Source organism: Diorhabda carinulata, chromosome 4, assembly GCF_026250575.1.
Source record: "Diorhabda carinulata isolate Delta chromosome 4, icDioCari1.1, whole genome shotgun sequence".
NCBI lineage: Eukaryota > Metazoa > Arthropoda > Insecta > Coleoptera > Chrysomelidae > Diorhabda > Diorhabda carinulata.
In genome coordinates, this window is record NC_079463.1 from 27396962 (window position 1) to 27409124 (window position 12163).

Here is a 12163-nt window from a genome sequence, read left to right on the forward strand (position 1 = left end):
AGCGACGCGCGTCTTGAAGGAACGGACAAAAAAGACTTCCTGCACTATTTCAAACAATGGAAGATTCGCTTTTAGGAAGAAATCTGCACTATCTAAGTTTCTGAAAATCATGTATTACATTATAGACAAGTTGTCGTTCTGTCTTATTTCAATTTTTCACTAAGAAATACCTAAGAGCAGAGAAGTTTTATTACTAGTGTTTTGAAAAATAAACCAGAACTATGAGTGAAAATAGATCTTCTATTTGTCAAAAATCTTATTACAGTTTATTTTTAAGAATAATATAAAGATATACATGTAATGATGATGAAAAAGTTGAAAAATATATTATGAACATTAAAGTATACAAATTTAAAGGAAATTTGGTCATATAGTAATATGTACTCTCTAATAAATAGCTGCAAAAGCCGCTTTTGAATGAAGTTAAAATTCATAGATACTAATGTCAAATGTGATTTTCTAGTCAGTCTTAAACGCGCGACCATTTTGATACAAGGCAACGGCCTAACTATGCAAAAATTAATGCCTTTTGGTTGTAAACCTTTGAGCAACAATTCATATATGAAATCTGTTACTTCATTTGCTTATTAACTTTTAAAAACTCAATTAAACCTCAAATTCAACCATTGCTTTTAGTATATTCTATTTCTTGTTCGTTTCCATGTTTTGAGGATATTATAAATATTCCATTATTATAAACCTTTGTTCCTTGTAATGGAATTTTGAAGTTTGATTAAAAAAGTTTTATAACATTTGTTTATATGCAACTTGAGTAAATTAATCCAGATGTTATTATTAAATATTTCACCATTTTTTTCATTAAATCACGTATTGTCATCAAACGCAAGAAGGTATGTGGAATTACAAGTCAATAGATTTATTGAAAGTTAGTGAAAAATTGAGCAAAAAATTCCATTTAAACAAATAAATAGAATAACAGGGTGAATTAAATAAAATGTGACAAAAAATATTTCTCTTTTTCATTTATTCTGAATCAGTAACTCTATATTTGTTATTTGATTTACATGATTCAAGCAAAATACAAATAATATATAATATTTATTTTTCAACATAGCTCCATACTCTTTTCTCAGGCGATGTTCAATAACGTCGATACCCTTTTTATTATAAGAATTGTCAATATTTTCAAAATAGCCATTAACTGCCAACATCAGCTCTTCATTGTTGGAAAATCTTTGAACATCGAGCAATTTTTCCAAGTCTGGGAACAGAAAATAATCCGAGGAGCTAAATGTGGCGGTTTTTTCGCTTAAACGTTGCAATAAGTTCGTATAACAGTCGCCGTTGATAGGTTTTCCTTTTTCAAGAAAAACAATGAAAACTATCCCACGCGCATCCCAAAAACCGACGCCATGATCTTGCTTGCAGATGGGACGGTCTTTGCCTTCTTTTTAGCCGGTTCTCCCTTTTCGTTTCATTGTTTTGCTCTATTGTTTCGGATGTGAAGTGATGGACCCATGTTTCATCCATGGTTATGAAACGGCGCAAAATTCGGTTTCATTTCTGTAAAACATTGCCAAACAAAAACATCTTCACGACGCTGTTTTTGTACCGTTGTGAGTAAACGCGGCACCCATCTTGCGCACAGCTTTCTCATATCCAAATTTTCAGTTAATATGCGATCTACCGCACTTTTTGAAATGCCTACTGTGTCTGATAGCTCGCGCACTTTCAGTCTAAGATCATCCACTACCGCTTTGTGGATTTTCTTTATGATTTCTGGAGTCATCACCTCATTTGATCGACCACTGCGATGCTGGTCTTCGTCTCACGGCCTCGTTTAAATTCTGCTACCCAATATTTTGGTTGGTAAAGAAAGAGCAGTCTCACCCAGAGTAGAATCGGGCTCAGCTTTTATATTTGTTGAGCTAATGCCTTCCAAATAAAAGTATTGTATCACATAACGATGTTTACAAATTCACTGAAAACGTTCATTATTGATGGCTGCCAAGCAAATACAAACTAACGTGACGTGTTCAAATACGAAATATATTCTGTATAGAATGTGTACTTTCTAATACAGTGGTATTTTTCAAGAAGCTACTGCCATATCTAGGTACTTCTAGGATCATCCTCATAGATACCATCAAAATATACGAGTATATCTCACAATTGGACAATCGTGATTGTACTATTTTTATATGTTCTGTTTTGATTTTAGTTCAAGGCACCTTCGTTAAGAGTGAATACTATTCAGAAAATGGTAACGCACCTGTCGGACAAATAAGCGTTACGAAATATTCGACAGATCCGAGAGATTTAAGTACCGAAGAACAAATTCAAAATAACGATTTGATAACAAGCGTAACAACTACTCAACAATTTGGATACGAAAACACTCCGTCCTTGGAAACACTCACAAATAAAAAGGTAAACGTTTTTCAAAATAGATAGTGAATTTGTTTAATCAATATATAGTTATATAAAGAAAATTTAATGTGCTACATTAAAAAGCAATTAACAAATTAATAGTGGTCTAATTTGAAACGTTCGTGTTTTATTTGAAACATCGTATTATAAATAGAAACAGTTCAATTTATGTATTTCAGGGAAAACAAATAGAAGATACTGTAATTGGAGTAAACAAAACGTCAAATTTTAAACGACAAAATTCAGTGAAAGCCCTTTCCCAAAAGTTCATTGACACTGCAGGTATGTACATTTGTAAATCTTGTAAAATCATATTCGAAGGATACTTAACTAAAACTATTTGACATATCCCTGTCATAATTATTTTAGTACCAGTATTAAAATTGGTCCTCGAAAATAATTTCTCTACTTCTACAAGAACTAGTTCTTTGTTCAGAAAAGTTTTCGCTAATGCACTGGTACCAAAAGATAATTTTTCGTATTTAAAAAAACCACAGCTCACAATTCGCTTTTATTCTTATTAATAATTATCAACATTGTTCAAACAGGACAAGCTCAACTGTAGAACCGTATTTGAGTATATTGTTCAAAAACATCAGCATCATCAACCAAAAAAGGTTCACAAGTTCACAAATGATATAAAATTCAACTTTTCAATACTGATCAAGTGCACTCTGAGTGAATATATTTTGGTTTACTATTTTTCTTCGATAAATCAAATTTCATGGTACTGTTTCGCTATTTGTCTGGTATTTTACAGTGTAACAATATTATTCGGGAAATATTTGTACGTTCTTGTCTGTGTCCAAAGTGATTGAAGTAATTTGTGATCACATTTTAATAGTTCTAATGAATTTAATTCGGTGTCATATTTGCAATTCACGCAATGAGTACCAGAATGTGGTTGTACATTATATTTTAACTAACCAACTTCCATGCAATCTGTATTTTGAGACATTTTGCGAATCTTAGGGGGATAAATGTTATTGATATTATTTCAAACAAAACTTATTTGTTCATTAATGAATCTTAATCAATCGTATCTAATGCGTCTTAAATTCAATGCGCTTTATCTGTTTTATGTAGTAGATTCTTTGAAAAACGAACGGCAAACGTCCTATCCCAAGGCAGGTCTAATTTTGCGAACGTCAAGTTTTAAAGAATCTAAAAGTGCTCCAAGTGAAGAGGACATCCCAACTGGTAAGCATAAAAATTCAATCCAATTTAACCAGTTATTGTTCAATAATAATAAGTTATTCGTACATTAAACACTCATCGAATAACACATGAAATATTTGAAAGTTTATTGCGAAATTGGGGAAAATTATTCGAACTAAATTTAGATTATGTTTTTTTTTTTAATTTGAAGATACTGTCTTCGGAAGCAACATTTTTTCGATGACTGAAAGCGTTTCTGTAAAGCTATCATGGCTCTATTAATGTTAAGAATGTCAAATCATTTCCCTTCTGGTACATTTTTTATTTTTGGTACAAGCCAGAAGTCGTATGGGACTAAATTTGGCAAGTAGGAAGACATATGGCCGCCAAAAACTCTCAAATAAAAAACAACTTGCTAGTGGCGTATTGTCTTGATGAATAAGAAAGGAATTAGCCCATTTTTTGGTATCTTATGACTACAACTTATTCAATGACCGATCATACCGCATATATTATGAGCTTTCCATCTCTTTTTGTATTTCAGACGTTTTAACAGCGACTAAAACTTCTAAAAAAACTACAACGACGACTACAACAAGCGGTGGCACCTTTCTTAGTAACAAATCCACTATTTCAGGTGTTCAAGACGTGATAACTAGAATGAAGACTGAAGAATATCAAGAAGGTACGAATAAACTCCTTGAAATATACAGAATATGATTTCACTCTGTCCAAATAGAATTTTAATTATGCTCATTTCAGCCTTATTTTATACAGATACATTTCAATGTCATATATTTTTGAAAGAAGGTCACTAAGTTCTGTTATCCTTGACAGATTTATTGCCTGTATTCGATCTTAAAATTCTGTGACCAGACTCCAGACTGTTAACACTGGCGTCTCCTTGTAATATTTCGGCAAAAGTTTCTACTCGTCTGCATAGAACAATATTACGGCTGGGGTTCATAAGGTCTATCGTAAACTTAACGTACAGCATTTGATAGATCGCTTTGTGTTTAGTTGTTCACCAAATTTGGATTGCCAATTCAGTTTTTGACAAATGCTTGCAACAATAATTCATTACCTTCGTGGCCTGTCATCCTGGCTGTGGTGATTGGGCTGGATGGATATAACTTTTAGTATATGTATAAAGATCTTTAAAAAGCTAGACTTGACCTTCTGGAAACTGTATTTCACAATTTTTCCACCATTACTGCTATTTCTACTTGAGTACTGTAGCATACTAACGAAGATATTTGAATGCTGCAACTTTGAGATTGTATCCGTGGACTCCTTTGTTTTTGAATCATTAGAAATGAAAAGAGGATTGATTTTATCTGGAAGTTTACTAACCAACAATCAAGTTTACTATCTGATAGTAGGCGACTTTTGTAACTATCAAAAAAAAAATCTTCATCTTCTTCTTCTCAAACTCATGGTATTAAATTGGTATTAAGTATTTTCTATTAGTAAGTTGGTTTCTGACCGAGTGTTCCACTAGCTGTTAGCGTGTAAGGTCAGCGGCTACCAGCTACTAAGTGCGCTCGATGTGATTGACCCTTTATCAATATGCCCTATACAGAGGTCGGTATACTTCAGGCGACAAATTTGCATTAAGAGAGCAAATGCAGCGTCAAACTGAATTTATGAAAAGAAATTACAAAAGGAATTAAAAAAAAGGGGTAATTATTCAAATTGATTCCCATCTTGATAAAAGCATTTATGGTAATGTTTCTCAACGGAGAGACATGTCCGGCAAAGCGTGTCAAGCTGTCCGCAAAGAGTTTCAAATTCTTTTTCAATTGCAGTTTGGAGATCGGAAAAGGTGCGTGCTCCTCTTGCGAAAACTCAGTCCTTGAGAAGGACCCACAGAAAGAAATGACAAGGTGTCGGATCACATGCATAAAATGAAGGATATTTGCGAGTGTTGTATCGTTGTCTATTTAAACCTGCCACACACAGATTGGTTTAATTTTTCTTCAATGAAGATGTGAGGATTCTGGTCATTCCAGAACACGTAGTTATTCCGATTGACCGGATCGTTCAGCTTAAAAGTTGTTTCTATATTTTCGTTAGTAGTTACAGATACCGGTTGTCCAGAACGCATAGCGTAGGCAACAGAGCCCGGTTTCAAGAATTTGCGATACGTATCCCACACTGTCGAAAATTGTTGTTGAAATTCGATAAACATAGTTTCGTAGTTCGCGTTCGTACAAAGATACGACGTAACAAAAAAAACTAACTCTTTCTTAAAGCATGAACTTGTATCGGTTATTCATTCAGAAAACGCATCCACTCGACGAGCACGTGTTATTATGACACAGACACAACTGTCTGAAGAACGAATATTTTTTGACATCGTTGCTGAATTTATGCTGGATTTATGCCGTGAGCGTTGCCTGTCTTATGCCGGCCTTTGTTATTATTTATGTTATTGTATAGCTCCACAATAATTTTACAATAATAATTCCAGGTGATACCTCAGAAGATATTGAAGCTAAAAGTTTGCTGAATAAGTTTATAGGATCTCAAGTGATACTATCTGGTATGGAAAACCGAAGTACTTCCATAAAAACTTCGAAAACTTCCACGTCTGACATCGTACCAACAACAAGTAGTGCAAGAAAAACCATCAAAATAACTACAACAGCAACGGTAAGTCAATATTAGATGAAGTTTTGATTGAATGAATTAATTCTGTACACACGGTCGGATATACTTGATTTATTTACACACTTACAATATAATAATTAACTCATCACTTAGGTATATAATTAAATATTCCCTATTTTAATAATTTATTTATATTCATCGGCTACTTTTACTATTTCTTTACGTTCACTATGACTTTTAATTATATGACTTCGCGATGCTAAACAACCACGTATTTTTCTCCAAAAGAAAGTTTTCGAATAAATCAAAAGGTAAACAAACAAATGAATAAATTAGGAGTAAACAAACAAATGGAGAAATTAGGAGGCCATCCTAGAATATAAATAAATCGCCGCTATGATAAAACCTTGGACACTTCCATCATAATCAAACAGGACCGTCTCCATGGTCCATGTCGTGGACGAGTTCGTAACTTCGTTTTTAGAAGGATCAAATTCATGTCTCGAAAAGTTTTGTTTTCTGCTTGAACGTGAAAAAATAAAATTTAGACCAGAGTATGAAAAATGAAAATAGCGCAAAGACTGATTAAGAAAATGCTGTACTTGTACCTATACCAACTAAACAATTTATGTGTTTTCTTCATAGTTCTTCAAATGTTCAAAATTCTTAAATTTTCTTTCTACTCTATATTTCTGCTGTTTCATTGAGGAACAGAGTTACTGGTTCGTGAATTGAAAATTTCAATTTTGCCTTCAAAATTTTCTACGCTCATTTTATTTGACTATACTTCGATTTTATCACTCCCAAATACTCGAACTGCTCAACTTTATCAACATTGTTCTATGTGTTGTGTGTTTATATTATTGAATATACTTTTATCTTTGGCTTACATTCCCATATATTTGGTTTTGGCTCCATTGACTCAAGTCGAGAAATCTTTTCAACAGTGTTTCTTATTGATTTCTTGAGATTAACAAGAATGCGACATCAACAGCGCTCAGTTCGATCTTCTTCAATCTACTCTGTTAGCTTGTCTGTTGATCCGAAATTATGGAGAATTATATTGTGATCTTATAGAACTACTTACTCACTTACATCCTGATGCGCTTGTACCTTTTCAGTTTAGTTATTATGAGGGCTCCTTTCTCCACAGCTCTGTTTCTTTTCTCTTATAATGTTATTCCTTATTTTTTCGTATCCAATTCTCTATTTTTCTTAGTAAGGTCATTTCTGTGCTTTGGATTTTGCTTTTTGGTTTCTATTTAAGTATCTACGTTTCCGATCCATATGTCAACAAGTGTATGGCTACGTTTATTTTGATATAAACTTTTTGGCTAGTAACTGCGTCTTCGAGTTATTCAAGTTCTCTGGTTTATTCATTTTATCTTCTATCTTTTCTTTATCTCATGCCATTTGATCTTCTGTGTCTCTGATTCTCTCTTATTATCATCATCTATGTATTCGTTCCTTATTATCATAGTTAAGCCGTTCTATAATCTTCTAAGTTTACCTGAAAGTTTTCTCATCTTTTGTCATTACAACCATGTCATCTGTATGGGGTGTGGAAAAGCCAAATGGAATAAATTCGTTAATAAAAAAGTGAGATCGTGTTGGCAAAAACGCTTGGGCACGCCAATTTATATTTTTAAATGCGAATTTTTTGCAAAAAAAAATATAAAGAGTATATGATGTGACAGTGACTGATACCAACTTTCTTATTTTAAATGCAACCCCTTGTATACTAATGATTTTTTTGTTTTTTCAGAAAAATAATCATAATTCGTGTATATTATCCCTCACCTGTCTTCAATTGTTTCGAAAATATTGAGTGTTTTCAGATTTATTGAAATGAAAAAAAAAATATTTTATTTCACAAATTCGCTAAATTACACTCAATAATTATTTTCCATTTAGCACTTGACATTGAGACAGTGATCCAGAACGATCACAGCATTCCTTTTTACTGATTTTAATTTGAAAAAATTATTTAAAATTGTTTAAAACTCATAGCCTTAGGAACTTATTGTCTACCTGCATGACAGTATTGATCATTGTTAGTACTATTAGTTTGAGTTTCATTAACTATATGTAATAATATAAAAATGATGATTAATTTAACAGAAATGTGCAAAATAACCATTCTACAAATAAATGGTAATGGAAATAACGCACTGAACGAAACTCTTGAAGGATGCCATGCACCAATACTAGCGACTTTATGCAAACCTTTGTTGGTTTTACGCGGCAATTTCTTGGTGTGCAAACGAGAAGTAACAACTTTGTATCCATGACCTTTGGCGACACCTATACAGTCAATCATCTTAATCAAATACATTAGTAACAGGAATTTCCATAATATGCTCCTTTTTCGGAGACTGTTTCAGCAATTTCATCTGAGTGTGGGCATTACTTTGCAGTCCTTGATAATTTTCTTGAAATCCTTCTTGACTTTTTAATTAAATCATTGGTCCATTTCTTGGAAGCTTCTAGTGAAAGCCTTCTTCTTACTATTATACCAGTTCTTATAGAAACGTCTCTTAAAATCTTCAGAAAGATGTTCAGCACAAACTGTTGCTAGATCCCGAAGACCATGTGGTGTTTCAATGTAGCCTACAACACCGACAATAACCATCGGAGGAATTTCTAAAATTGTAACTGCTCCCACGATTTCTTTCTTGTTTATTTTAGATCCTGGTCTATCAGAACACACGCTTATTTCTCGAATTTCCAAATTTACTGCCTACATCGCAAATTTGTAAAATAAGAAAGCAGTTTCGCTAGAGCTTGGTCATGTAAGATAGAAGAAAAAAGCTGCAGCCAATGAAGTGAATAATGATACATATTTTCCAGTTGCATACATTTCTGCTTGGAAAACATTTTCACAGTGTTTAGTACTGGGCTGATTTAGATCCGACCGTATAACATTTAATGCCATTTCTGTTTAGTTCTTGTATGGTGTTTTGTACCCACTTACTTCTACAGTTTAGAATTGAGGTACATTTTTTCCAAAAGCTCAACTTTTTCGATGCATCATTCTGTCATGTCCCATGTTTGGTCATTATTTAGGGACGGTTTTTCTTTGGTGATTCCATCTCTAAGCATTCTAAGTGATTTTTTTTGCTACACTTTCCAGTACTATGTGGAGAGGTAGCAGATTTAGAATCACTTCTAGTGCAGCTGTTGAGCATGGTTTCATGGTCTCGGCTGCACATGTGCAAGCCAGTTTATTTATCTCTGAGAGATTATTCCTCTTGGTGTTCAGACTGGTTCTAGTACCCTTAACCACTGTCCCATATGATGATCGGCTTCACAATTGCCGTGGACGTCCACAGTAGGATTTTTGGGTTTCAACCCCAATTCCTTCCTGCAAAGTTTCTGCACACCATCAGGGTTTTTGTGGCTTCATGTCTGTTCGAGTGTCTTGTGCGTCTAGCTTGATGGGCTTGAGGTTGAGTTTTTACTTCCTAGTGATGGAAATTAGGTTGGTCTTATTCGGGTTGACGTTTAGCCCCACAGATCGACTCCACCTTTTTCTATAATTGAGTCCTGTTTGAACTATGCTTCAACGTGTATTCTACAAGCATTGATGACTATGAAGTCTGCATATCCTTAACAGGATATGCCGAGCTCAGGCAGCCCTCATAAAGCATAATAAGCTCTGAATAAATAAGGATGCGACTCCACCTTGTGGACTTATTTTTTTATCAAAAGTATTCAAAATTAAAAATCAAAATCAATTAAGATGATTTAAAAAGACGAATCATGCTTGCGATGGGATCAGTCACGCCTCAGATGTTGAGTAACGATATTTCTATAACAGATTAGCATGTTGCCAAGACGCGGCGACCATTTTGAACATTTCGTTAATTCAAATTAATGTCCTTTCATTGTTTTTTTCACATTATTAAGAAATAATCACTATTTTTTTAGTGTAATGTATCAAATCTTCGAAATAAAATAATTTGCTTATTCAAATGTTAATTTTTATATACTGAAAATACTTAATATTGCTAAAACAGTAGTGGAGCACATTGTACATGAATTATATATAGGCTTTTCTGAAGAATATAAAAAATAACTTACATAAAGTGGGTTGCACTTAAAATAAGTAATTCGATATTGGCCACAGTCACATGAAAAAAATGTTCAAACATTTTTCCCAATACACTCTCATTTAATTATTAACGAATTTATTCCGTTTGGCTTTTTCACACCCTATAGTATAGCCAAAACTTTAATATCTTCCATTTTCTAGTAGCCGACTTTATACTGTTTTATTTGTTTTTTTTTTTCTCTTCATTTCTTCATCTAACATTCTGTTGAACTCTAACTTGTATTTCTCGGTAGTCTAGGATTTTTTTATTCTATTAACTCTGTCGGATGCTTTTTCAAGATCTATAAAGGACTAGTCTTCTGTCTTCTCTTTCTACTTATAAAATTAAACAAGGTAACATTAAGGTATTGAATAATTTTTTTTAAAACATCCACACATTTGAAAAGGACGAAACAATAAAATGTTTAGCGTAAATGATACTACAATTAGTCTTTATTATTGATAGAAATTATAGATACTATAGATGACGAAATTGAGTAAATATAGGTCATTTAATTTTTGATGTAAAGCTGTCACGTCATGAAAAAAATTGAAATGAATCTATTTTTTATTTATAAGGAGGGGTAATGTTTCCCTTCCGCGTAATTACTATTTTGCGTCTACATATTTGGTATTTTTGTCTTAAAATATGATCAAACTGAACTATATCTATAAAGACTACCTTTAATATGCAAGGTTGCCAGTCAAACAAAAGTGTAAACGAAAGGCGGCTAATTTTGGACGCTGTGACGTCAACTTTCGAGATACGTAGCAAGCCGTTTGGTTAGTGGCTGTGTTCTTTATATTTTTGTGAAGTGAACACCGCAAATTGTTAACACTCAGTCGTCTTAAAATTCTTTGCGTACTTTTTTTGGATTATCTTTTTTTGATTCCTGGTAAGCAACCTCCATTTTTATATTTTCCTCTAATAATAATATAGTGTTATGTGTTTTTCGGAAATTTTCTAAATATTACAAGGTCAGCTTCATGTATAAATAAATTCAGATCGAAAATAAATCATATGTCGACATACCGAAGTTGTGGACTTTTTTGGAAATGTTTCTTTATGAAATGTTTATCTATGAAATAAAACTGAAATAAAACGCAACAGACAATGAATACGATCGATACAAATTTATACGTAGAGATAAGGAACTATTATCAATAACAAATTTCTTTAGTTTTAAAAAATTGTTAGAAATTCTTAGTAATGAAATTATGACTGTTGAATATTTGCTTTAAATAATCTACCTACTTAGGCACGTTTATTGCATATCTTCTAAAGAATAGCGACAACATTTATTTCCTTTTGAAGTAAACTGAGATAAAAGAGGTCTCTGCGTGTACTGCAACCTGAGAGGCATGTACTGCTGGAGAGATGATGAATGCTATTTTTTAAGTTCTCTCCTTTCTCTGCGATCCTATATGTCTGCAACTTCTGTGCTTATAGAAATTGTATTTAGGTGTTTCACCCTTTTCTCAACGAAACCCACAATAATTGGGGCTTGGAGCTTCTAGATCCATATATCTTCGACTTGATTATTTGTGAGCTGTCTAACGGCTGCTAAACTGTCAGATGGGATTTTTATATCTTTTTATTGATAGTACTTACCCAAGTTGAACTGTGTAGCAGTACTCAGGAGTTATTTTTGAAATTGTTAAGTCATCTATTGGGATTTTAATCACAAAGACATTCTATTCATCTAAATTAGTGATTATCCCAATTTTGAATTTCCTCTTGATCTGCTGATCATAGATGCGTTGGTATATGCAGTGAAATTGAGTCCTTCATGACTTCTACTAAAACTGTTGGACAGGTCTTCATAACCCTTATGATGCAGATACACGCTAATCTCTGCATCTTGCACAGTTCTCGCCTCTTTATCTGTTACTCGAATTTTCTATGCA

At 33.1% G+C, this 12163-nt stretch overlaps 1 protein-coding gene across 4 annotated transcripts in view; it reads left to right on the forward strand.

Moving 5' to 3' along the window:
- Window positions 1-12163, forward strand: part of LOC130893100 (mucin-2) — a 111770-nt gene that overhangs the window by 56106 nt on the left and 43501 nt on the right. For 3 of the 4 annotated variants that reach the window (XR_009059145.1, XM_057798898.1, XM_057798897.1), the window contains exons 6-10: window positions 2183-2391; window positions 2571-2673; window positions 3478-3591; window positions 4094-4234; window positions 6023-6204. Coding sequence is in view for 2 of the 4 variants with exons in the window: in XM_057798898.1 (XP_057654881.1) it covers window positions 2183-2391; window positions 2571-2673; window positions 3478-3591; window positions 4094-4234; window positions 6023-6204 (749 nt within the window). In the remaining 2 variants the exon portion in view is untranslated. The remainder of the gene's footprint in view (window positions 1-2182; window positions 2392-2570; window positions 2674-3477; window positions 3592-4093; window positions 4235-6022; window positions 6205-12163) is intronic. The other variant, XR_009059146.1, reaches the window with a different exon arrangement.